General features: G+C 42.3%; 1 protein-coding gene across 5 annotated transcripts in view; it reads left to right on the forward strand.

The window, feature by feature from the left end:
• Window positions 1-27,771, forward strand: part of stard13a (StAR related lipid transfer domain containing 13a) — a 113,449-nt gene that overhangs the window by 62,293 nt on the left and 23,385 nt on the right. For all 5 annotated transcript variants that reach the window (XM_060908781.1, XM_060908780.1, XM_060908782.1 and 2 more), the window contains 2 exons: window positions 2,201-3,495; window positions 7,065-7,235. In XM_060908781.1, coding sequence (XP_060764764.1) covers window positions 2,201-3,495; window positions 7,065-7,235 — 1,466 coding nt within the window. The remainder of the gene's footprint in view (window positions 1-2,200; window positions 3,496-7,064; window positions 7,236-27,771) is intronic.

Below are 27,771 nucleotides of genomic sequence, written 5' to 3' on the forward strand. Positions count from 1 at the left end.
AGATTCCCTCAGTTGGTGTTTGATGATGGTGGTGGAAAGTACTCTGTAACATGTCTGTCTAAAAACTTTGATAGCTGAGTTGAGATCTGATTCGAAGGCCATTTAATACAGTGCCCTCCACAATTATGGCATCCCTTGTAAAGATTACTATAAAGGGTTCGAAAAAATCCATCTTTTGGTGAAGTCGCTTCATCTCACACTGAAAAAAAATGAGAAAAATCCAACCTTTAATTGAAATGAATGTATTCAGAGAAAAACAAATCCCTCATCAAGAAATAATTATTTTCAACAAAAACACGTGACACTATTATCAGCACCCCTGCATTTAATACTTTCTGCACCCTCCCTTTTCCAGGAAAACAGCACTGAATCTTCTCCGACAACATTTTATTAGGTTGGAGATACAGAGCAGGGGATCTGAGACCATTCCTCTTTACACAACCTCTCCACATCATTCAGGGTCCGAGGCCCTCTCTTGTGCTTCTCCTCTTCAGCTCAGCCCACAGGTTTTCAGGTCAGGGGACTGAGATGGCCAGGGCAGAAGTGTGATTCTGTGCTCAGTGAACCATTTTACTGTTGATTTGGACATGTGCTTCAGATCATTGTCCTGCTGGAAGGTCCAATGACGATCCAGTTTTAGTTTCCTGGCAAAGGCAGTCAGATTCTGATTTAAAGTGTCCTGATATTTCATGGAGTCCATGATGTCATGTACCCTAACAAGGCTTCCAGGGCCTTTGAAGTAAAAACAGCTGCACAACATCACAGAACCTCCACCATATTTTACAGTTTGGATCGGGTTCTTTTCATTATAGCCTTCTTATTACACCAAATCCACCTCGAGTGTTTATTGCCAAAAAGCTCAATTTCTGTTACATATTACTTGTGTTTGTGGTTAACTGACGGAAAAGGCTTTTTTCTGGCATACCTTCCAAATAATCTTTTGGCATAGAGGTGGCGTCTGATGGTGGGTTTGGAGACTTGGAAACCCCAAGATTTTGCTTTTTCTTGTAATTCACCAACACTGATCCTTGGGGATGTTTTTTTACCTCTCTTACTCTCTTCACTGTACATGGGGGCAAAACAAACTTGGGTCCTCTTCCAGGCAAGTTTGTAACAATTCCAGTTGGTGTCCACTTTTTTTATTTTTGCCCAAACAGTAGAAATGGACATTTTCAGGCAAGTAGCTTTTTTTTTTTTAAATAACATTCCCTGACTTATGAAGGTCAACACACTTCTCTCTCATTTGATTTGTGTGTTCTCTTTTTTTCCATGTTGATGGATAACTAAGGGAATTTGACCTCTGTGTCCCCTCATATTTGTTCCCCAGTTAATCAGGAAGTCCTGGATTACAGCTTGAAAGTTCCTACACACTCCATCCATCCATTATCTCTAGCCGCTTATCCTGTTCTACAGGGTCGCAGGCAAGCTGGAGCCTATCCCAGCTGACTATAGGCAAGAGGCGGGGGACACCCTGGACAAGTCGCCAGGTTATCGCAGGGCTGACACAGAGACAAATAACCATTCACACTCACACCTACGGTCAATTTAGAGCCACCAATTAGCCTAACCTGCATGCCTTTGGACTGTGGGGGAAACCGGAGCACCTGGAGGAAACCCACGCAGACACAGGGAGAACATGCAAACTACACACAGAAAGGCCCTCGCCGACTGCTGGGCTTGAACCCAGGACCTTCTTGCTGTGAGGCAACAGCGCTAACCACTACACCACCGTGCCGCCCCCTACACACTCCAATCAACTTAAAATGTATAATTTAAATGGGAAACATACTTCAGTTACTTTGTGTTCACTATCATTTCTAGGGATGCCAATAATTGTGGCACATATATTTTTGCTGAAAATTATTATTTCTTGATGAGGGATTTGTTTTTCTCTGAATAAATTTATTTCAGTTGAAGGTTGGATTTTTCTTATTTTTTCAGTGTGAGATGAAGCGACTTCACCAAAAGGTGGATGTTTTTCTACTAACCGTGACAAGGGATGTCAATAATCATGGAGGGCAGTGTATGATTTACATTATTTTCTCATCAAAACTTTTAGTGAGTCCTCATGCAAAACGTCCTCCGCAGCCACCAGTTCTTTCGGTTTAATTTGTCACTCATTTGTATTTTCCACACAATTCTTGAAGGTCATTTTCATTTCCTTTACAACCCTGTGGATAAACACACTTGTCTCTTGCAGAGCGAGGACTCGGATGAGGACGACCTGCTGGCCATCAGCAACAGATGGACATTTGAGTGGAACAGCCGCCGCTGGTCTCGCCTGCAGGACGTCGACCTCATCCTGGGGGCAAGAGATCGGCGGAGGACTGTGAGCAGTGAAAGTGTCCTGACCGATCTGAGTGAACCTGAGATCTGCTCGCTGCACAGTGAGGACTCACTGTCTGTCATGCCTGAGTCTGCATCCTTCAGCCCACTAAGCATGCACCAGTACCAAGACCTGCCTCGCTACAACACGCTTCCTGCAAAGAGCGGTAGACACGGGCGCACACGCGCCAAAGACTTCCTTCGGCGGATGGAGACTCTGGGCCGCTCATGGGGGGCATTGCGGGCATGTCCAGAGCGGCGTTCTATGACAATTAGTGGGCCGATTCTGCAGAGTGAACCGGAGGCTCTACGAACACTACGCTGCATCCAAATTTTTAATGGAGAGCCAGGTGATCCTGAAAACACACCCACTGCTAGCAACTGCCCATCCATTTTCACTACCAGTAAGGAGGCGAGCCAGTCTGAGACCGATGAAAGCATTGAGAGCACACCCAACTTGAAGGAGCATATTCCAGAAGCACACAATCCCAGCAAGCATGCAGGCATGTATCTGGAAAATCTGGAAGTGTTTTCGCATGACACCCAGAGGAGGAAATCAGTCGAACAAAATTGCAGGAATGAATTTCATTCCTATGAGGATCTGATGGTACACATCCCAAAGGACCACAAACCTGGGACTTTTCCCAAAGCACTGTCCATAGAGAGTTTGACTCCAGCCAATGGTGAGGGAGGGAAATGGAGGGCTCAAGAATCACAGCAGCATCAGCAACTGAGGAACAGGAAATGGGCAGGGCGAGAGAACCGACCCATGACACGCTGCTGCCCACGAAGCAGCCGCATTAGCATTTATGACAACGTACCAGGTTCACACTTGTATGCCAGCACTGGAGATCTGATGGACCTCGAGAAGGAGGAAGACCTGTTCCCGCACCTGGATGACATCCTGCAGCACGTGAACGGCCTGCAGCAAATCGTGGATCACTGGTCCAAAAACGTGTTGCCTGAGGGAGAAGGAGAGAGGGATGGGGGGCGGGACCATGCAATGAAGGATGCTCAGTCTTCCAGTCAGATAACATTGGATTTTGAAGGGACCTCAGTGAACACACCTAGTGATGGAGACAGAGATGGAGTGTCTTTGAACGAAACAGATGCTTCAAGCACAAGAGAGAGGCGGGACTCAGGCGTTGGTGCTTCGCTCACTCGGCCTCGGTAAAAGATCATTCCTTTGTAGCTGAATAAATCGTAATTTTATTTTTCATGTATTTCACATTAAGATTAATGTAATAGAGCAGCCCAGATAACAGTACATTCATGCCACACTCACATGCCACTTGATTTTTTTTTTCATATGCTTTAATTAGGTACTGATCTATTTTGTCCAATCTCAAATTTTATCCTGACAATCAGAAACCATAGCACTATCACTTCTACCACAAATGAGTGACCAGAGAGTTATTAAACTAACAATATTGTCTTTTTTTAATAGTGGCATTGTGTTTGAAAATGATTTCTATGTAGTTATTAGACATTTTCTCAAGTAGTTTTTTTAGTTTTATGAGCATTATTATGGACATGTTTCTTGTCTTAATTTATAGAGAATATTACATGGCTATGCGAAGATATGAAGTTTATCTTTGAGTGGTGAACATATTCATGAGTGAGCAAAGCGAACGAGTGAAAATATTTTCATCATGAAAAGATAAATTTCATATCTTCATGCCACCATCTAAATGGTCTTTATATTATATGGACACATCCATAAAAAATACGCAAGTTAATCAAAAGAATTTTAATTTTGAACCGGTTCACCATTTTGACAACATTGAGTCAGTGGGAAAACACTGGGAGTAACGTCATCGGAGTGAAATATCAGGAATTATTATACATACAGGACACTTTTTCAATGGAATAAAAACATATTCTATTCCCTTCTAGCGGGTTTCATTCATTTGCTTTGATAGCATGCAATATTGTTAGCATATCGCTTATCCTACGTGTACAACCCCGATTCCAAAAAAGTTGGGACAAAGTACAAATTGTAAATAAAAACGGAATGCAATGATGTGGAAGTTTCAAAATTCCATATTTTATTCAGAATAGAACGTAGATGACATATCAAATGTTTAAACTGAGAAAATGTATAATTTAAAGAGAAAAATTAGGTGATTTTAAATTTCATGACAACAACACATCTCAAAAAAGTTGGGAAAAGGCCATGTTTACCACTGTGAGACATCCCCTTTTCTCTTTACAACAGTCTGTAAACGTCTGGGGACTGAGGAGACAAGTTGCTTAAGTTTAGGGATAGGAATGTTAACCCATTCTTGTCTAATGTAGGATTCTAGTTGCTCAACTGTCTTAGGTCTTTTTTGTCGTATCTTCCGTTTTATGATGCGCCAAATGTTTTCTGTGGGTGAAAGATCTGGACTGCAGGCTGGCCAGTTCAGTACCCGGACCCTTCTTCTACGCAGCCATGATGCTGTAATTGATGCAGTATGTGGTTTGGCATTGTCATGTTGGAAAATGTAAGGTCTTCCCTGAAAGAGACGTCGTCTGGATGGGAGCATATGTTGCTCTAGAACCTGGATATACCTTTCAGCATTGATGGTGTCTTTCCAGATGTGTAAGCTGCCCATGCCACACATACTAATGCAACCCCACACCATCAGAGATGCAGGCTTCTGAACTGAGCGCTGATAACAACTTGGGTCATCCTTCTCCTCTTTAGTCCGAATGACACGGCGTCCCTGATTTCCATAAAGAACTTCAAATTTTGATTCGTCTGACCACAGAACAGTTTTCCACTTTGCCACAGTCCATTTTAAATGAGCCTTGGCCCAGAGAAGACGTCTGCGCTTCTGGATCATGTTTAGATACGGCTTCTTCTTTGAACTATAGAGTTTTAGCTGGCAACGGCGGATGGCACGGTGAATTGTGTTCACAGATAATGTTCTCTGGAAATATTCCTGAGCCCATTTTGTGATTTCCAATACAGAAGCATGCCTGTATGTGATGCAGTGCCGTCTAAGGGCCCGAAGATCACGGGCACCCAGTATGGTTTTCCGGCCTTGACCCTTACGCACAGAGATTTTTCCAGATTCTCTGAATCTCTTGATGATATTATGCACTGTAGATGATGATATGTTCAAACTCTTTGCAATTTTACACTGTTGAACTCCTTTCTGATATTGCTCCACTATTTGTTGGCGCAGAATTAGGGGGATTGGTGATCCTCTTCCCATCTTTACTTCTGAGAGCCGCTGCCACTCCAAGATGCTCTTTTTATACCCAGTCATGTTAATGACCTATTGCCAATTGACCTAATGAGTTGCAATTTGGTCCTCCAGCTGTTCCTTTTTTGTACCTTTAACTTTTCCAGCCTCTTATTGCCCCTGTCCCAACTTTTTTGAGATGTGTTGCTATCATGAAATTTCAAATGAGCCAATATTTGGCATGAAATTTCAAAATGTCTCACTTTCGACATTTGATATGTTGTCTATGTTCTATTGTGAATACAATATCAGTTTTTGAGATCTGTAAATTATTGCATTCCGTTTTTATTTGCAATTTGTACTTTGTCCCAACTTTTTTGGAATCGGGGTTGTATTATGTCACTCTACCCAATGGAGAATGAGCGTTGAATATGGTTTACGATATTGCATGGTTGTCAAGACAACATGACATCACATGTCAGAGTTGATGCGAATATTCACTGAGAGAGTTTTCGGCTGCGCATGCGCACAAGTGTTTCTTTGTTCACCAGGGAAGAGAAAGACGCGTCGAATACCCGAAAGGTTACCAAAACTTCATTAGATATTTGTCACGCATATTTACAAGAGAAAAACATACCAACGGACATAAAAAAACTGGACAAGAGACACGTTGGAGACATAAAACTTCTGCGTTAACAAGCGACTGTGACAATTTGTAAACAACCATGGCCGCGGTTTGCTTCATTAAATATGGAATATTTTGAGAGAATTTTTAAAGAGAAAGACGTGTTGAACACTTGAAAGGGATGCGTATGTATAATAAATGTGTCGCTCAAATCCGCAATGTATTTCATATGAAAAATATGAGTTTTTCAACACGAGAAGATAAACTTCATATCTTCAAGCCAACGTGTGATTTTCTTTTTATAGACATTCACAAGGGCGGCACGGTGGTGTAGTGGTTAGCGCTGTCGCCTCACAGCAAGAAGGTCCGGGTTCGAGCCCCGTGGCCGGCGAGGGCCTTTCTGTGTAGAGTTTGCATGTTCTCCCCGTGTCTGCGTGGGTTTCCTCCGGGTGCTCCGGTTTCCCCCACAGTCCAAAGACATGCAGGTTAGGTTAACTGGTGACTCTAAATTGACCGTAGGTGTGAATGTGAGTGTGAATGGTTGTCTGTGTCTATGTGTCAGCCCTGTGATGACCTGGCGACTTGTCCAGGGTGTACCCCGCCTTTCGCCTGTAGTCAGCTGGGATAGGCTCCAGCTTGCCTGCGACCCTGTAGAACAGGATAAAGCAGCTAGAGATAATGAGATGAGATGAGACATTCACAAACAAAAAAGTACCCAAATTTATCAAAACAATTCATCGATATCCTCATGAGTGGCATAGAGAGCTTTATGTCATGGTTTTGGTTCTGCATGTCCCAAATGGAGCTCGTATGAAAAATACGAGTGGTGTATTTCCCAGTAAAACACTCGTGTCCATATAATATATTTGTTTATTGCATAATAATTATATGATATCCGTGTATATTATGGTATATTTTTGGACAACGATTTTGGATTCTAGTCTCAGGTGGCCCAGCTTCAGGATGTCCAATCGCCTCAGCCAATCAGGAACTTCATTACAAATCTCCAGCCAGTCAGCAGGTCAGCTCAGCTTGTTGCAGAAGTTCTCACTGCTGCGCCTTACAGCCATCATGGAGAAATATTCAATGTCCAATAAGCATGGCTGGACATGGTAAGTGATACAGTAATTTACCAGATTATTTTCTATTTCTTACATTTAATATATTTATCTATCCATATACAGTGGTGCTTGAAAGTTTGTGAACCTTTAGAATTTTCTATATTTCTGCATAAATATGACCTAAAACATCATCAGATTTTCACACAAGTCCTAAAAGTAGATAAAGAGAACCCAGTTAAACAAATGAGACAAAAATATTATGCTTGGTCATTTATTTATTGAGGAAAATGAGCCAATATTACATATCTATAAGTGGCAAAAGTATGTGAACCTCTAGGATTCGCAGTTAATTTGAAGGTGAAATTAGACTCAGGTGTTTTCAATCAATGGGATGGCAATCAGGTGCAAGTGGGCACCCTGTTTTATTTAAAGAACAGGGATCTATCAAAGTCTGATCTTCACAACACATGGTTGTGGAAGTGTATCATGGCACGAACAAAGGAGATTTCTGAGGACCTCAGAAAAAGCGTTGTTGATGCTCATCAGGCTGGAAAAGGTTACAAAACCATCTCTAAAGAGTTTGGACTCCACCAATCCACAGTCAGACAGATTGTGTAGAAATGGAGGAAATTCAAGACCATTGTTCCCCTCCCCAGGAGTGGTCAACCAACAAAGATCACTCCAAGAGCAAGGCGTGTAATAGTTGGCGAGGTCACGAAGGACCCCAGGGTAACTTCTAAGCAACTGAAGGCCCCTCTCACATTGGCTAATATTAATGTTCATGAGTGCACCATCAGGAGAACACTGAACAAAAATGGTGTGCATGGCAGGGTTGCAAGGAGAAAGCCACTGCTCTCCAAAAAGAACATTGCTGCTCGTCTGCAGTTTGCTAAAGATCACGTGGACAAGCCAGAAGGCTATTGGAAAAATGTTTTGTGGATGGATGAGACCAAAATAGAACTTTTTGGTTTAAATGAGAAGCGTTATGTTTGGAGAAAGAAAAACACTGCATTGCAGCATAAGAACCTTATCCCATCTGTGAAACATGGTGGTGGTAGTATCATGGTTTGGGCCTGTTTTGCTGCATCTGGGCCAGGACGGCTTGCCCTCATTGATGGAACAATGAATTCTGAATTATACCAGCGAATTCTAAAGGAAAATGTCAGGACACCTGTCCATGAACTGAATCTCAAGAGAAGGTGGGTCATGCAGCAAGACAACGACCTTAAGCACACAAGTCATTCTTCCAAAGAATGGTTAAAGAAGAATAAAGTTAATGTTTTGGAATGGCCAAGTCAGAGTCCTGACCTTAATCCATTCGAAATGTTCGAAATGTTCCATGTGAGGAAACCCACCAACATCCCAGAGTTGAAGCTGTTCTGTACGGAGGAATGGGCTAAAATTCCTCCAAGCTGGTGTGCAGGACTGATCAACAGTTACCGCAAACGTTTAGTTGCAGTTATTGCTGCACAAGGGGGTCACACCAGATACTGAAAGCAAAGGTTCACATACTTTTGCCACTCACAGATATGCAATACTGGATCATTTTCCTCAATAAATAAATGACCAAGTATAATATTTTTGTCTCATTTGTTTAACTGGGTTCTCTTTATCTACTTTTAGGACTTGTGTGAAAATCTGATGACGTTTTAGGTCATATTTGTGCAGAAATATAGACAATTCTAAAGGGTTCACAAACTTTCAAGCACCACTGTATATGGATAGATGAATAGATAGATCAGTTTGTTACTTCAGACTTTTTATTACAGATTTTGTTACTTTTTTTTTTACAATATTAGACTGATCCGCAAGTAGTCATGCTAATCGAGGCGGATCAGTCATATTAAATATTAAGTAAATTATCATAAATCAGGAAAGGAAAAAAAAGAATACAAAGAGAAAAAATGTATATATCATATAAAAATAATAATTTAAAAAGCCTACAAAGAAATTGGAATTGTTACAATTGAACAAGAAGAAAAAGTAATTGATTCGGAGACAAGATAAACATAACTATAAAGGCACCATTTATCAAGGCAGAAAAAAAATCAAAATCGTTGATTCTTTAGAACTGCACTGATTTGAGAGATATCAATGTAATCGTCATATTTAAAAAGATTATCGATCAGGGCAGTATGCAGTTTTACTTTAAATTGTTTTTTGAATGCTTTCTTAATAACACTGGTAGATCATTCCACACCCTTACTCCTACTCTAGAAAATGCATTAACATTGCATTTCTAGTCTAGATTTTTTTTATGTAAAAGTTCTTGAAAGTCAAAGACCGAGTACTGTGTGAATAGATGCTGCTGATATCAGTGAAAAGATTTAATATATTGGTTGGGGCAATCCTGTTTCGAATGTCATGCATTAGACAGCATACAGATTCAAAGTATAGGAATTTTACAGGCAAAATATCAGCATCAACAAAAAGTGGTACTGCATGCTAATTTCTTTTTGCAAAAGACATAAAGCGCAGGGCACGTTTTTGTAAGATGAAAACCTTATTTAAATAATGTTTACTGGCAAGGCCCCACACTGTAACAGCATAAGATATCTCATCTCATCTCATTATCTGTAGCCGCTTTATCCTGTTCTACAGGGTTGCAGGCAAGCTGGAGCCTATCCCAGCTGACTAGGGGCGAGAGGCAGGGTACACCCTGGACAAGTCGCCAGGTCATCACAGGGCAGCATAAGATATGTATGGAAAAATCAGAGACTGATAAATTCGATGTAGTGTCTTAAAAGGTACAAAGTGCCTGAGTTTAGCAATCATTCCAACAATTTTACTTTGTGGTTATATGTTCAATATGGTATTTAAAGGTGAGATTACTATCAATAAAGATTCCAAGATATTTAACATAATCTTTACACTCGAGGTTGACAGGTTTGCCTTTTTCATTTTCATATATTAATATTTTAGGTTAGAACGATAATTTCTTTTGATTATGGGCGAAAGATGACATAATTTGATTTCTTAATATTTAAGGTTAATCTGTTTGCTGTGAGCCAGCTAAAGACCTTGGAGAGTTCGCTATTTACAAGAGTTTCTATAGATTTTATATTCTTATCAGCATAAAGGATACTCGTATCATCAGCAAAAAGAAAAAAAAACTCAACTTATCAGAGCAGTACTGCATATCGTTCATATATATATCAAGAACAGAAGGGGTCCAAGGATTGACTCCTGAGGCACTCCGCAAGTGATAGTAGACTGCTCAGATATAAGACTCTTAATTTCCGTGGTTTGTTTAGGATTGGTCAAATATGAGGAAAACCAATTATTGATTATTCCCCGAAAGCCATAGAATTTTAACTTATCTAATAAAATGTCGTGGTCAACAGTATCAAAGGCTTTTTTCAAGTCAAGAAATATACCACAAGAAAACAGGTGCTTATCCATATATGCTTGTATCGAATTAATTATATCCAATATTGCATGCTGAGTAGAATGAGATTTACGAAAACCATATTGCTCATATTGAGCAGTCCTCATTCCTCAATAAAGGAAGCCATACAAGCATACATTAACTTTTCAAAAATTCTGTTGAAGTTCAATAAAAAAGATATGGGCCTATAATTGTTTGGGTCATACTCATCATCAAATTTAAAAACTGGAACTATTTTTGACAGTTTTAATTTAGCTGGATAGACTCCCTGGTCGACAGACAAGTTTAAAAGTAAAGCTAAAGGCTGACTAACAATATTACTCACGCATTTTAGTAACTGTGTTGGGCATGAATAGAGGCCATAGGTTTTGTTATCAGGAATGGAAATAATTTCCATTCGTTCCTCATCAGCTGTTACCGGCCAAAACAAGAAGGATGACTGGAGTGATTTGGATTTAGTGAGAAAATTTCTAAAATTTTGATGTGTCGAGGGGAGGTTTACAGCTAAACGACGACCCACAGACGCAAAATGGTTATTTAAAATGTTAGAGATACGTAAGGGATCCTTTATTGTTATTAGGATCTTTAAGGGAACTAGGGTGCTTTGAAGCTTTTGTTTTTCGCTGCAATAAAGTATTAATTCCCTCCCAAGTTTTTTTTTTATATTTGCAATGTTATTCTCAAAATACCTAAAATAATATTCCTTTTTACTTAATCGAATTAAAGTGTTAATTTTATTTCGATAATATTTATACCTGCTAGTATCGCCACAGGCATACAATTTATTTTTTATCTTTATTGAAGTTCTTATACCTTTAGTAAGCCAGGGTTTAGCTAATTGTTTTAATTTTCTCTTTGACAGAGAGAATATGAATAAAACACGATGGGGGATATATAACCACTCCAGAAAAATACTGGATAACCATCCCAATCTCCAATATAATCAATCACAACACATCTTAAAGTGTTTATTCTTTTTATACCACTTTTTTTTTTGCTAACAATTAATTTTTTTTATTAATTAAAGAATGAAACTTTTTACTATCAGGTTACAGTTACATTTAATGTTGTGGAAGGTCTGCAAAACTAGTTTGCTCCTGTGATACTAATTACTAGGCCCTAATGGAATGTCTTGCAGTTTCTTGCTGTGGCTCTTGCTAAATGCTGTCTGTTTTGAATGTGGTTTTTGATTAGCATGAAATGTAAACTTTAGGGGCTGATCTATAGCTGGCCGACCGTGAGCTGGCCTAGTGGTTAGCGTGTCTCGACTGGGAGATTGCGAGTTCTACTCGTGGTCGGATCATACCAAAGACCAATGCCAGGGTGGCCCTATATTTAGCCAGGACCATCCCCGGCCCAAACCATCAATGGTGGCCTGCTTGGAGCATGGGGAAAATAATTTTCACTAATTTTGGTCACTGATCTTATTCTTGCATTAATCATCAATTCAACTGCACTCTGCATTTTCACATGGCAGCCCAGACGCCAACAGCATCGCAGCAGATTAAATAGGCGCTACCAAATAAGGAAATTCTCCCCTCCCCTCTATTGCAGTTGGTTTGGTCCAAGACTCCTCCTCTGTATTGTGGGGAACTTAAACAACATTGGCACGAAACAGCGCGCGTCAGTGATGGAGGGCAGAAAGAGGCCAGGTGGAACCGAAAGGGCGAAGCTTAAAAAAAGGAAGGAGGTGGCAGCAAAATGTGCCAAATTGACAGATATGTTCTCAAGACCAGCTGGTAGGTTATGAAAGATATGGAGTATGATAACCCTGTTTGTCGATTTTATCAGTCTATGCTAGGCCTATAATGTGTCGATAGTTTGCGATGTCAATTCAGCTTTTTGATGTCATGTGAAATCTCGCAATTTACACGGTATAGATGTGGTGTATGTCTTAATTCTAAGAAGAACCGGACATTGCTTTACATCCCAGTTATTAACAATTTTAGATGAACAGGTCCCAAATGTGCTGTTGCGCGTTATTTCCTCATCCAGCCTATTTCATCTCGCTGTCACACCGTGCATTTCCACAGGCGTGCGCACATTGTGGTTATGAACACATAGGCCTAGAAGTCATATCTGATGTTAAATAATTGTTGTTAAATATATAACTTAGAAGAGGTGTATGCGTATGCCAATATTCTAAGCAGAATCGAACACTTGCTTTAGCCTACATTTCATTTAACCATTTTTGAGTTGCCTAATGCGCCCTCATGCTTTATCTGCCGGTTGCTGAGTACCCAGCATTGTCGATTTGCCATTATTTTCGAGGCGTATGCGGCATGTAATGCACAAGCATTGGTTCAAATGCACGCGAGAACCTATATTGTTAAAGTGAAGTGAAGTTTACCTGAATTTAAACCAAATAAAAAGCATTGTGAAAGAACAGTTATTTGTTTTATCTTTTTTAATGTACTCAAATTCCTCCTCCATTTCAAAGTGGCCTGAATGTGAATTAAACTCCCGGACTGAAAACAGGGCCCACTCCGGCCCTGCCAAAGACCATCATAAAAATGGTACCTACTGCCATCTGGCAAGGCACGCTGTGATACAGATGTGAGTGAGGATGAATCAAACTCTTGCGGTTACCAGAGGACCAGCCCCTCAATGTAACCCTAGCTATATAATGGGGGAGAAGCCGAGGGCTAGTGAAACGGAGATCGGCGCCTCACCCATGCACATCAAGGAGTTGGGTAGTACTGGGACAGGAGACTGCCTGGGAAGACCAGATCCTGGCACAAGAGGGACTTTGACTTTGACTATAGCTGGCCACATACTTCAAAATAAAAAAAAGACGAGACCAAAAATGACCACTGCTGAACAAACGTTTATAACAAAACCTTATAAATACCTAAACAACTTGCAATGCATCTTTCTAGAACACTCCAAACTGCTAAGGGCATAGAGTGGTTTTTGTGTGGCCTGTGAGGTGAACTGATGTCATGGCAGTACATGGGCCTCACTTTGAATCTCCTTGGAGACTTGATAGACTTTGAGAGACCTCAAACTTTTTTTTTTAAATTTAAACATGCTCCTATTCTCCTGTCTCCTCCCACTATTGTTCCATTAATGATTTACCCTTAATGAGTTTCACAGTAGGCGGCACGGTGGTGTAGTGGTTAGCACAGTTGCCTCACAGCAAGAAGGTCCTGGGTTCAGCTGGCGAGGGCCTTTCTGTTTGGAGTTTGCATGTTCTCCCCGTGTCTGCGTGGGTTTCCTCCACGTGCTCCGGTTTCCCCTACAGTCCAAAGACATGCAGGTTAGGTTAACTGGTGACTCTAAATTGACCGTAGGTGTGAATGTGAATGGTTGTTTGTCTATGTGTCAGCACTGCGATAACCTGGCGACTTGTCAAGGGTGTACCCCGCCTTTCGCCCATAGTCAGCTGGGATAGGCTCCAGCTTGCCTGCGACCCTGTAGAACAGAATAAGCAGCTACAGATAATGGATGGATGGATGGAAGTTTCACAGTAATTGTTTTCTACATAACAGATCATCATTATAGGTTATCATAATATAGATTATCGTAAGATAGATTATATCTATAATATAGATTATATCTATATTATATGTAGACAACTTCAGGTACCTATGGTCATTGTTGTTTAGCTAGAAGGAAGGCACTTATATGGTCTGCATTCTAGAAGTTGGAACAAATTTCCATTGCAAAATCAGGCTTTTTCACTCTACCTGCATCATTGTTCTCCTGTATGGATGCAACTCTTGGGTGATCTCTGGCGGTATGGAGAAGAAAATTGACTCCTTTGCTGCATCATGCTCTCGAATTATGATGAATATCAAGCGCACAGATCATGTCAGAAACACCAGGTTATATGAGAAGACCAACACAGATTCTCTCATACATCTTGTAAGATCATGACAATTCTGGTTTCTGGGCCACATCTTAAGAATGCCACAAGGTACACCCTTTACTGCCCACCGCATGGCAAGAGGAAACCCGGCTGACAAAGATTGTTATAATTCCCATCCATCCAGAGGCTGCCCGGAGACAGTGACAACGTACTAGACATGCTTGTAGTACTTGAGTCCAGGACTTGGATTCGAGTCCAACTCGTGCCCTAATTTTAAGGACTTGTGACTTAACTCAGACTTGAGCACTGATCACTTGGTCTTGGACTCAGCCTTGTGGCATTAGGCCTCAGAAAATAGGAGACAAGGACTCAGATTTTTTCTTAATATTTTTTGGTAACATGCCATAATAATTTGGCATAAGATATTTATATCTAGGGGCGGCACGGTGGTGTAGTGGTTAGCGCTGTCGCCTCACAGCAAGAAGGTCTGGGTTCGAGCCCCGTGGCCGGCGAGGGCCTTTCTGTGCAGAGTTTGCATGTTCTCCCCGTGTCCGCGTGGGTTTCCTCCGGGTGCTCCAGTTTCCCTCACAGTCCAAAGACATGCAGGTTAGGTTAACTGGTGACTCTAAATTGACCGTAGGTGTGAGTGTGAATGGTTGTCTGTGTCTATGTGTCAGCCCTGTGATGACCTGGCGACTTGTCCAGGGTGTACCCCGCCTTTCGCCTGTAGTCAGCTGGGATAGGCTCCAGCTTGCCTGCGACCCTGTAGAGCACATGAATTAAAGTTTTCCGTCGCTATGACAGATTTCCGTCAACTGAGAGCGCTAAAGGTCAATAATGAGAGTGATGCAGATCCGAGGGAAAAGGGGGGGGGGGGGGGGGTAGGCCCATAGGTCTGACACCGATGTGATTTAGAACTTCACCAAGCTGCTGTGATTGCCTGTTGTTGAACCCTTTCTTGTGCTATGTTTGAGTATATGTAAAGGAATAAGTTGTTGCGCTAGATAGGCATAAATAAATACAGCCTCCGCTACTGTCTAGTCCCGGGGAGGCTCGGCGTGGGCCACTGATGAAACTATTTGGCTGTCCTACTACTAGGCAACTAGGTTACTTGTCTACTACTAATACTAGGCCTTTTGTAGTAGTAGTAATAATGATATTTGCCTATTGAAAGGTGATCAGGTGAAAAGTTGAAGCCGCAGCAAGACCTTTGCTATTAAGCCTTTTGTAGGCTTCGGCAGACAGCGTTCTGGAAAGGCTGTGTTTTTCTTTGGTTTGATTAGCCTACAATTTAATCTTTAAACATTATGGTTTCAGCAGTTCGCTTAAACATTGGAGGCTGTAGAGTCGGGCTGCAAGATTTCCTGACACTTGTTTAAGATGCCAAACTTCATAGTAAGGAGAAAATAATTCCACAGTATTTAGTGCCTCGTCAGTCTCAAAAATTAATAGTGAAGGACCAACGCGAATTAAGTCCCAAAAAACATCTCGTAGGCCTATATTTTACATTTTCAAAAAAGTCCGGAATTGGAAGTCGGTCAGTGGAGTGTAATGAAGTGTCTCATTCACTAAGCACAAAAGGTCGGAAAACAGTGGAGAAAACAGCTATTGCTTAAATAGGCTACTAATGGTTTACATTAGTAATTTAATGTATGTGACAAATAAATTAATTGATTAAATAGATAAAGAAGCGAATACTCCGAAGCTCAAAATTCAGGAAAGTGGTGTCGCAAGTGCACAAGAACAGTTATTTGAAAGTTAACCTAATGAATTTGTGCGTGCGCATGCGATTTCATGAAGAACCGGGACAATTGGCATTCGGTGAAAGATTCACACCTATGACTCATTATATTCGCACACGCCCTCTCGCCCACTGTTGCTTCGTTTTCTCGATTTACACGAGCGTCTGAAGATGGAGTTTTCAGAAATCTCCACTCTGCCCAGAGTTTGTGAAGTAGCTGTTTTCAGTGACTGAAACCTCCGTATAGGTGTGAATGAGAGGTGCAACCGAATAAATAAATGTGTCTTTTTTATCTGGCTACATGTAGGCTATCACTGCGCAAAGCCTCTAATGTTGAAATGGTAGTAATATTTGTTAAAATAATAGTAGGCTAATTTCCACATTAATCGGTAAAATGGCACAAGGGTTGTGATGGGGGGATGGCCGTTTTATAAGGGGGATGATTTGAGATTTTTATTTCAGAAGGGGGATGCCTCCCCCCTCAACTCGGCCATATTTCACCTGATATAGGCCCTTCGATTTCCATCACTAGAGTGCGTCAAATTACTTTCGGTTTTGACAGCATGGACGCGCTTCTTTTAAATGAAGGCACAGATGTCTCAGACATCGACAAAACGGTAAAGAATAAGTGGAGATGGGCTTGGCGAAATGAAATGGGCGATAATGCCAAGCCATTTAGTTCATGGTGCAAAAAGATGAAAATGGCAGGTGTGTGCTTTTGTGTAGTTTGCCATAAAAAAAAAGTCTATGGAAGCAATGGCAAAAAACTAGATGCCTTTGGCTTCACTGCGAAGAAGCAGAAAAAGTGAACTTTCACTTTACTTTTCTTGCAAGTTCTTTCTGTTCCACTCTTTTGAAAGCATGGTTCAAGTTCGACTGCACTTGCACTTTTCTCTTAACCACTGTTGTGCATTACTAAAGTATTGTTGAAATAAATTTGCACTTTGTGCTGAAAACTTGATGTTTCATCATTTATAGCCAGTAATGACAATGGTAAAGTCTTGCCTTAGCTTTAGTCATTGTTAAAATTATGTAAATGTACTATAAGTAGGGGCCGAGGGGTAGGGTATTAGGCAGAAAAAGAAATTTACCAGTCAAAAATAATATTTTATATAATCCTGATAAGCGCCGCAGGTGCGAAGACGAGCGCTGCAAGCGCGAAGTCCCTCTAGGGGGGTCTGGGGGCATGCCCCCCCAGAAAATTTTTGAAATTTAGACTTCATTTCCTGCATTCTAGGACATTTTCAGGGTGAAATGGCGTGTAATTTTTGATCAGAAATATTGCATATTTTTACTTTGTATTTTTTTCAGTTTCACTCCTGAATGTATCAGATGTATGTATGGTGTTTGATTTGGTAACAAAAGTGAAAAGAAAATAAACAACAATGAATTGTATATAATCTTTTGATCTAGTTACAGTATTTAATAAAAAAAAAAAAAACCAACAGTATTCTATTTTACCATACCCCAATGAACCCCCCTTGTTAATCAATGTATCACACATACCTTTTCTGTCTTTTTGTGGAAAAACGAATCAGTTTTTGTCACATTCAATTTGGGGCGTTTGTTGGGATTCATCTTGATCCAGAAGAGTGAGTCAGCAAAAAAAAATGTGGTTCTCCCGCCAAGAAAGAGGAAACTACAACGCAGGGTGTTTGGCAATTTTCGACCAATCAGAATTCGCGATTTATTCAGTCCGCATGTTACAAGATTCAGTGCGGGCCAAAATGGCGGAAACGATGAAATATTCTGATTTTTCATTTCAAGTTTTCAGTATTTTTCGTATTAAACTGTGTTTCTTACGATTTGTAAATGATGGCGGAACCACACACGGACTGGCCATCGGGAGTAGCGGGAGTTTTCCCAGTGGGCTGGTGGTTCAGTGTGGGCCAGCGGAGAAAAAAAAAAAAAAAACAGTTGCGCGCTGGCCTTTAATATGATAAGCAATGTTAACAGTTTCTTTAACAAACTGTTAACATTGCTTATCATATTAAAGGCCAGCGCGCAACTGTAATAAGCAATGTTAACAGTTTGTTAAAGAAACTGTTAACATTGCTTATCATATTAAAGGCCAGCGCGCAACTGTTTTTTTTTTTTTTTTCTCCGCCGGCCCACGCTGAACCACCAGCCCACCGGGAAAACTCCCGCTACTCCCGATGGCCAGTCCGTGTGTGGGCGGAACATAACTGGATTTATCGGACGACATGTGGGAGTATTCATGTGCGAAAATTTTCGGCATTATCGTCTGTGTGTATACTTGCCCGTTGAAATCGGCAATCACCCGTCAAATTTACGGGTGGACGGGTCTCTGCCTAATACCTTACCGAGGGGACAATGGACAACACGGCGTTTTAAAATTTGACGCATCGCTGATGTGGTAGGGGCCAACGACATGGAGCTTTTTTTTTCAGTCAGATGATTTTTTTTTTTGCTTTAATCCATGAGAGCAGGATAAAGCGGCTAGAGATAATGAGATGAGATAATTTTGTACTAATTTCGTGTAAGAGTGTCACACCTGCGCGTGCATCAGATAGACTCTTGGGCACACTCTGGACAGTGCGCGCGTGTGCGGGCGCCGTAAACGAGTCACATCTGCACAGGATTAAGGTGCAATCAGCGCGCCTATATAAAAACTGTGAAAACACACTTACTTTGCAAAGAATTGACTTGTGTTGCTGACACATTGCCAAGCCTTATTTCCTTGTTTGGTTTCCTGATCCCTGATTTCCTGTTTCTCGTCTTTGATTCTGCCGAGTCTATGATAGCCTGTTTGTGCCTCGCTCGACCTATTGCCTGTTTCACTGTTTTACGATTTTGCCTGCCATTCTGGATTGTTTACCAGTTTTCACTTGTATTAATAAACACACCTTCTGCACTTGCATCCATCTTCCAACCATCTCTGACAGAATACTTTGCACTCCCTGACAAAGAGAATGCACATTCACCTGTTCATACGTCATGTTCAGTAACAAACTAATGTTAATGGTGCTAAAACAGCCACTGTCAAATGGTGCGGTTGGAGTCTTGGACTTGACTTGGACTCGACTCGAATTTTTTTTTTTTTAATGACTTGGACTTGACTCAGACTTGAACACTGGGGACTCAAGACTGGATTCGGACTCAAGGTTTAGTGACTCAACTACAAAACTGGTACTTGATCAAGATGCTGTCGTAAAACTTGCTGAAGACAGAGTAGGATGGAGAAACGTTGTGGTCACCTGCTCTGTAGCTGATTGATGATGATGATGATGATGATGATATCTTTCAAGCACTACCTTGCCTCGCTAGCTACAGTAGTCTTTCTAATACTTACCTGACTTACCACAATACAGGGCTTTGAACCGGTTCAAGGAACGAAAACGAAAACCGGGAACTTTTTCTATTTCACATGGAACAGAAACGAAACCAGAAACTTTATTATTTTTTATGTTCCGGAACAGAAACGCTTATTAAAAATAATGGTAACCGGTTAATACCGGTTTTTATTTCGTTCCTCAAAGTTTCCGTAGCCTACAAATAAAAAAGTCATTCTTCTCCTGCGCAAGTTTCTATGACCCGCTGGGGTTCACTTCCTGTGTGACGGTCGCTGATTGAATGGAGAGAGCGGGAAGGTGGACTACTATCATGTCTCCACGTGATAATAAGTGAATTACTGAGTGTCTGAGCAAAGAAGAGCCTGAACGTTGCAACCTCCCTATTGGCTGTTTGTAAAAATGTATCAGTTGTTGCCCTTCCCACGGGAATCATCGCGGACTCGAGAGACGAGACCTGACGAGTTAGTTCGTTGGTAGCAGAACAAAATGTCTGGACACAAATCGGGTTTTCAGAAAAGGAAAGAAAATAAACGGAGGGTCGAAAATACAAAAAAGGAGGCAGAATGCAAAACGAGTTTTAAGGTAGGACAAATGGTTACTTTTCTGAGGCAGCCCGCTGTGGCTGCAGGCTTTCAGTTGTGTCATTGAATGGTTACTTTTCTGAGGCAGCCCGCCGTGGCTGCCTGCAGGCTTATTTATTATAGCCCATTTAGTTAAAATAGTTGATATAAAATGTTTATAGTTATGTGATGGTTGTCCTGATTTAGACTGTTTTTTTTTTTTTTGGGGGGGGGTTGCGCAATGTTGCACCCGGGTCCAGATTAGGGCAGAACCGGCCCTGGCTACATTTCAAGTGTAGTTTGTTTTATGTATGTATGTACTTGCATAGATGTGTACTTGGTCTTCCAATATGGCGCCTAACAAAATCTCGCGGCGCGGTGACGTCATGCGGTAGCCCTCTATAGGGCCTGACTAGCCTTTGGTAACACACTAAACGAATTATCTTTCATTTTTGGCACTTTTTCTGTTTGTGTAGATGGGAAGACATACTGAGAATCCAAATCGCCAACATTTGAAATAATAATTGTTTTGAATTATTTCTTGTCTTATTTAATGAAGGTTGTAATAGAATTAGCCTACATTTGGCTTAAGCTGGATGAGACAGAGACATAATTTTATAGCCATTTGTTAAACCGCTGACAGGGAACGTAATTAACCATTCCGGGAACGAAATTTTTTTGTTCTAACCGGTTCGGGAACGTCTATTTAATGGTGGAACCCCAAACCGGAAACGTTAAAATTCCGTTTCTGTTCGGAACGAACCAATAGGAAAAAAATTCTGGTTCAAAGCCCTGCCACAATATCCAAGTTCCTTGTCTTCTGTATGACAGAACCTTCTTTCTTTGCTTTCAACTATTTTTATAACTACTATACAACACCCTGCCTACAAAACACAACCAATATCTTTTACTTCAGTTCATCTGTTATCTTTCCTTCATTCTTCCAGCTCACCAACATATTACCCAATTGCTTCTTGGTTACCAGGTGTCTTCGATCATACAGTCATGTGAAAAATAAGTACATCCCATGGAAATTGTAGACTTTTCTCAACATATTTAAACAAGCAAACAATTCACCCTTCTGAAACAGTGTTGACAGATAAAGGTGATGTATTGGAACAAAACAAGGAAAATTAGCTCTTTCAATCATTTATTCAACAAATTCAATAGATATAATATTCTTTTGTGGAGAAAGTAAGTACGTATACCCTTGTGTCAGAAGCTAGTATTGCCCCCTTTAACAGAAATAACTTCTTGGATGCGTTTTGCATAATTGACCACCAGTCTCGAACATCAGCTTACTGAAATTTTTGACCGCTCTTCCATGCAAAATTTCTTCAGTTGCAAGATGTTTGAGGGTTTTCTTGCATGTACTGTTCTTTTCAAATTTATCCACAACATTTCAATGGGGTTCAAATCTGGGCTTTGACTAGGCCATCATACAACCCTACATTTCTTGTTTTTGGGCCATTCCTTGGTGGATTTGCGAGTGTGCTTAGGATCATTATCTTGTTGAAAGGTCCACCTCCAGTCAACTTCAACTTTTGAACAGATGGCCTCACACCGTCTTCAAGCACTCTATGATATGATTCAGAATTCATCGTTGAATCAATGAATGCAAGCTTCCTAGTCCCTCAGGCAGTGAAGCAACCCCAAACCATAACATTTTCACCACCATGCTTCACAGTTGGTATGAGATTCTTCTCATGAAAAACCATCTTTGGTCTGTGCCACACGTCCTCTTACTGTGGCCAAACCACTCTACCTTTGATTCATCTGTTCAGAGCATGTTATTCCAAAAGGCCTGGACTTTGCCTATATGTTCATTGGCAAACTGTAGTCTTGCTTTAACATTCCTTTTGGACAGCAAAGGCTTTTTCCTGGCACACCTCTCCTGCAGGTCAAATTTGTCCAATCTCTTTGTGATTGTAGATGGAAACACTCTTACCTCAACAGTTGCGAGAGTTACCTGCAGATCCAGTAATGAAATTTTGGGGTTCTTGGAGACTTATTCTTTTGTAGTCATTTTGTAGAAAACAACTACAAAATGTCAATTTTATGTGTTTGTTGGAGTATATTATCTTTATCTGTAGGTGCTGCATCAACAAGAGTGTAATATTTGCTTGGTTAAAATGAATTTAATGTCCCTAAACCCCACTTTTTTTCTTGTACAAAGCAACAGTCATTATGTTGATTGACCATAGCTGATCCAAAAAGCCATAAATTGTTGGAAAATCAATAAGATCAGCTGATTTTCACGGAATCTGCCGAGACTGATCCGGAAGATCCCGAAGGGGTCTGTGACGTCACACGTGTAACAATTCGGGCATCAATTTCATTCATGTGTGCAGCAGTGGTTAGATCAGTCTCAATATGGAATCATGTTTTGGAGAGAATTCTGATAGTGATTGGGATTCCTATATGTTGGATGAAGGGGCAGATGATTATCAAAGATATTCTGGAGTAAATGGTTATCTTTTCGAGCCCCCAAGATGAGAAACAGATGCCAGTTCACTCAGTTCACGACAGTCCCACTCACCGCCGATAGCGCACCACCAGCCAGAGAGAATTGGAAACACAGATCGGTTTGTGGATTTGTATTCTAAGCTGGCCACTGCAAAATACAGGGAAAATATTTACATGTACCTTAATAAATGCAGAAATATAATCTTTAAAATGTACACTTATTCAGTGTAATTATTGAAAGAAAATATGAAATGGGCGATAATGGGGGAATCGACAAACTGTCCAAATGTCATTTATTAAAGCAGTGGGTTTCTTTTTTGCTCCAGTAATTCCCATGTGGTCATTCTGGTGGTAATGAACGCTTGATGGATCAGATTTATTATTAGTCGGCTTAGTCATGTGTAGATCTACGTGCAGTAAACACTGGTAAACAGTGGGTCTAGACTCTAGTGTCCCTCCTGTCTGTGCAGGTTAGCAACTACATGTACCATTACATGTACCACTACTACCACTACATGTACGAATAAATAATCATAATTATAATTTTATAATAGATAGAAATATGCAAATATTAGTGTCCATCATTTCATGCCTTGACTCTAATACCAATGTAAGTATATTCTAATCAATTTAGATCATTACCTGGTGGTTATTAACTGATAACAATAAAAAAGATGCATATTTACACAGGCTGTCATCAACTTGTCAACAGTTCTCCTTTTCTTGACAAAGGGTGTAAGTTGTCCTGGGCTGGTGGTCTCAAATCGTTTGGCACTGGGATTAGACACTGCACTGGCACATGTAGATATCTGGATAGTTGGCACACTTCCTGGTTTCAAAAGGTTTTTTCTCTTCTGGCCTGTCATCTGTTCCCTCAAGAACACCTGTCCTTCATAGCAGTTCTTGTCAAAATGCTGCTCATACAGTGCTCAGCGTAAATGAGTGCACCCCCTTTGAAAAGTAACATGTTAAACAATCTCTCAATGAACACAAACAATTTCCAAAATGTTGACAAGACAAAGTTTAATATAACATCTGTTTAACTTATAACGTGAAAGTAAGGTTAATAATATAAGCTTAGATTACACATTTTTTTCAGTTTTACTCAAATTAGGGTGGTGCAAAAATGAGTACACCCCACAACAAAAACTACTACATCTAGTACTTTGTATGGCCTCCATGATTTTTAATGACAGCACCAAGTCTTCTAGGCATGGAATGAACAAGTTGGCGGTATTTTGCAACATCAATCTTTTTCCATTCTTCAACAATGACCTCTTTTAGTGACTGAATGCTGGATGGAGAGTGATGCTCAACTTGTCGCTTCAGAATTCCCCGTAGGTGTTCGATTGGGTTCAGATCAGGAGACATACCGTACTCGGCCACTGAATCACTTTCACCCTGTTCTTCTTCAGAAATCCAACAGTGGCCTTAGATGTGTGTTTAGTCATGTTGGAAAAGTGCACGACGACCAAGGGCACGGAGTGATGGTAGCATCTTCTCTTTCAGTATAGAGCAATACATCTGTGAATTCATGATGCCATCAATGAAATGCAGCTCCCCGACACCAGCAGCACTCATGCAGCCCCACATAAGGACACTGCCACCACCATGTTTCACTGTAGGCACCATGCATTTTTCTTTGTATTCCTCACCTTTGCGACGCCATACAGTTTTGAAGCCATCAGTTCCAAAAATATTGATCTTGGTCTCATCACTCCAGTCCCAGTAGTCTTCATCTTTGTCAGCACGGGCCCTAGCAAACTCTAGGCGGGCTTTTTTGTGCCTGGGCTTTAGGAGAGGCTTCTTTCGTGGACGGCATCCATGCATGCCATTCCTCTGCAGCGTACGCCATATTGTGTCATGGGAAATAGTCACCCCAGTTTGGCTTTCTACTTCTTTAGATAACTGCAGTGACCTTACATGCCGATTTTCTTCAACCCTTACAGAAAAAACACATGAACTTCACATGTGGAAAATGTGTTTTGCACATGGGAAACATGTTATTTACACATGGGAAACGTGGTTTTGGCCCAATTTTGTTAGGACTTGGACTGTTTTGGCCTCTAGAGGCCGCTGTTATTTCCTTTTCGTGTCATATTTATTTTGGCCTCTAGAGGCCGCCACTGTTCCTGTGTTTTGTGTTTTTTTTTTTTGTTAATTGCCTGTTAGTCCTAATTATCTTCACCTGTGTCCTTAATTAGTTTGTGTATTTATACCCCTGAGTTCAGTCCTCTTGTCACGGAGTCTTTGTGCTGTTATGTTTATCTCCAGTTTCCTCTATACCGTGTTCTTTGTTTTGCACTTTGCTTTTCTTTTGGATTTAGTAGTGACTGTGTTTTGTGGATCTTCTGAGCTTTTGCATTTTTGCCTTTTTCTTTTTGAACTTTTGGATTATACTCTTTGTTTTTGTTTTTTTGTTTTGCCCTGGATTGTATATAGTGTACATAGTATAAATAAACCTTTTGATACTTTTTCTACTTCCGCCTCACGCCTCTGCATTTGAGTCATCCCCCTGGTGGCCTAGTGGGGGTTTGCTGGATCATCACACCAACGAACCAGGTTCGAATCCCAGCAAAACCCTAACAGAAAGACTCCGTCATGACCGACTCAGCAGAGGCTGCTTCAACTGTCTACCCGGCCAACCTTCAGGGAATTATGGCAGCTTTGACACGCTTCGGAGCGACCATGGACGCTCATGGACGTACGCTCACCAGCCAACGTGAGGCCCTTGCTCGCCACGAGGAACTGCTTCAGCAAATTGGGAAAACCCTGGCACAGCTGACATCTCTGCCTGCATCTCCTCATCCTGATCCAGCTCCTGCTCCAGTGCCTCCTGCCATGCTGCCTTCTTCACCTCGCGAACCCAGCCTTCCTGCACCACAGAGGTATGACGGCAAGCACAGTGAGTGCCGAGAGTTCCTTACCCAGTGTCAACTCACCTTTGAGCTTCAGCCTACCACCTACACTACGGATCGCCGCAAGATTGCCTTTGTGATAACCTTATTAGCTGGTAAGGCGCGAGCCTGGGCTACTGCTATCTGGCAGAGACAGGGACCTGAGTGCTTTGACTTCCAGCTGTTTTCTGAAGAGATGCTTCGGGTCTTCGATCAGACAGACATCAGTACCGACGCAGCCCGAAAGCTCATGTCCATCCGGCAAGGAGGAAGCGTCGCAGATTACGCCATCTCGTTCCGAACGCTCGCAGCAGTAAGTGGATGGAATGAGACTGCCCTGGTGTCAGCCTTCCACCATGGTCTGTCTGACCCTATCAAGGACGGTCTGGCCTCTATTGGATGCCCAAGTGACCTCGAAACCCTCATCTCACGTGCTATTCGTCTGGACAACAGGATGAGAGAATGCCACCAAGCCTTGAGCCCCCCCAGCCTCCCTACCTCTACCTGGAAACCATCTACCTCCTTCAGTGACTGTCCAGAACCCATGCAAGTGGGTCGTACTCGCCTCTCCGCATCTGAGAGAGAGCGCAGAAGGAGGGATAAGTGCTGCATCTACTGTGGCAAGCCTGGTCACTTCCGAGCATCATGTCCCGAACTCTTGGGAAAAGGACCGCCCCGTCCAGCCGAGGGAGGGTTGTGACGGGGCCTACCCTCTCTCCCGGACTCCCTGGCCAAGGAATCTACATCCCGGTCTCCATCTCCTGGGTTGAGTCTGTCCACTCTTGTCAAGCTTTGATAGACTCAGGGGCGGCTGGGAACTTTATGGATATTCACTTCGCCCAAAGCATCAATATACCTACTGCACCTCTTGAAGTCCCTCTGTCTGTGTCTGCCCTCGATGGTCAAGCGTTAGGTGATGGAAGAGTCACTCAAGTTACTTCTCCAGTCTTCCTCCAGTCTCAAGGTCACAAGGAAGAAATATCCCTGCACCTGATTCCTTCACCTGAGTTCCCAGTTATTCTAGGCCTTCCTTGGCTTACTCGCCACAACCCTCGCATAGACTGGGTAACAAGCCAGGTTGTGGAATGGGGCCCTGCATGCCATGCCTCTTGTCTGCTCTCTAGCTCTCCTGTGTCTCCTGCCGAGCCCCCTGATCTCACCGAGTTATCTCAAGTTCCCACAGAGTACTGGGATCTCAAGGAGGTATTCAGCAAGAGCAGGGCCGCCGTTCTTCCTCCGCACCGGGCCTACGACTGTGCCATCGACTTGCTCCCTGGGACTACCCCTCCTCGTGGCAGACTGTTTTCCCTCTCTCAGCCAGAACGCAAGGCTATGGAGGAATACCTCAAAGACGCCCTGGTCTCTGGGTTCATTCGACCCTCCACCTCACCTGCTGGTGCCGGCTTCTTCTTTGTCGGCAAGAAGGATGGGGGGCTTCGACCATGTATTGACTACAGGGGCCTGAACAAGATCACTGTGCGCAACCGATATCCCCTTCCGCTGATGTCCACTGCTTTCGACCTGCTCCAAGGCGCCACCGTCTTCACCAAGTTGGACCTACGGAACGCATACCACCTCATCCGTATCCGACAGGGAGACGAGTGGAAGACTGCCTTTAACACCCCGTCTGGGCACTACGAATACCAGGTGATGCCCTTTGGACTCACCAACGCACCAGCTGTTTTTCAGGCCCTAATCAACGACGTCTTAAGGGACATGATTAACCTGTACGTCTTTGTCTACCTCGATGACATCCTTATCTTTTCCTAGACCATGCAGGAGCACCACCACCATGTCCGCCAGGTTCTCCAGAGGCTGCTACAGAACAATCTGTTCGCCAAGGCCCAGAAATGCGAATTTCATGTTCCCGAGGTCTCCTTTCTGGGATTTATTGTACGGACAGGCCAACTCCAAATGGACCCTGCCAAGACCCTGGCCGTCCGGGACTGGCCTACTCCCAAGTCCGTTAAGGAGGTTCAGCGGTTCTTAGGATTCGCTAACTTCTACCGCAAGTTCATCAGGAACTTCAGTTCTGTGGCAGCACCCATGTCAGACCTCACCAAAGGGACAGGTGGATCTTATGGCTGGTCTCCTCAGGCAGAAAAGGCGTTCAAAGACCTCAAGGCCCGCTTCTGCACGGCACCCATTCTGGTCCTCCCGGACACCTCCCAACCATTCATCGTGGAGGTGGACGCCTCGGACAGTGGTGTCGGCGCGGTACTCTCTCAACGTTCGGAAGGAAAGCTGCACCCCTGCGCTTACTTCTCCCACTGCCTGAGTCCTGCGGAGTCCCGGTACGATGTGGGGGATCGAGAACTGCTAGCGGTCAAACTGGCCCTTGAGGAGTGGAGGCACTGGCTGGAGGGAGCGCAACATCCATTCCTGGTTTGGACTGACCACAAGAACCTGG

The sequence above is a fragment of the Neoarius graeffei genome, chromosome 25 (assembly GCF_027579695.1).
Source record: "Neoarius graeffei isolate fNeoGra1 chromosome 25, fNeoGra1.pri, whole genome shotgun sequence".
In the NCBI taxonomy this organism is placed as follows: domain Eukaryota; kingdom Metazoa; phylum Chordata; class Actinopteri; order Siluriformes; family Ariidae; genus Neoarius; species Neoarius graeffei.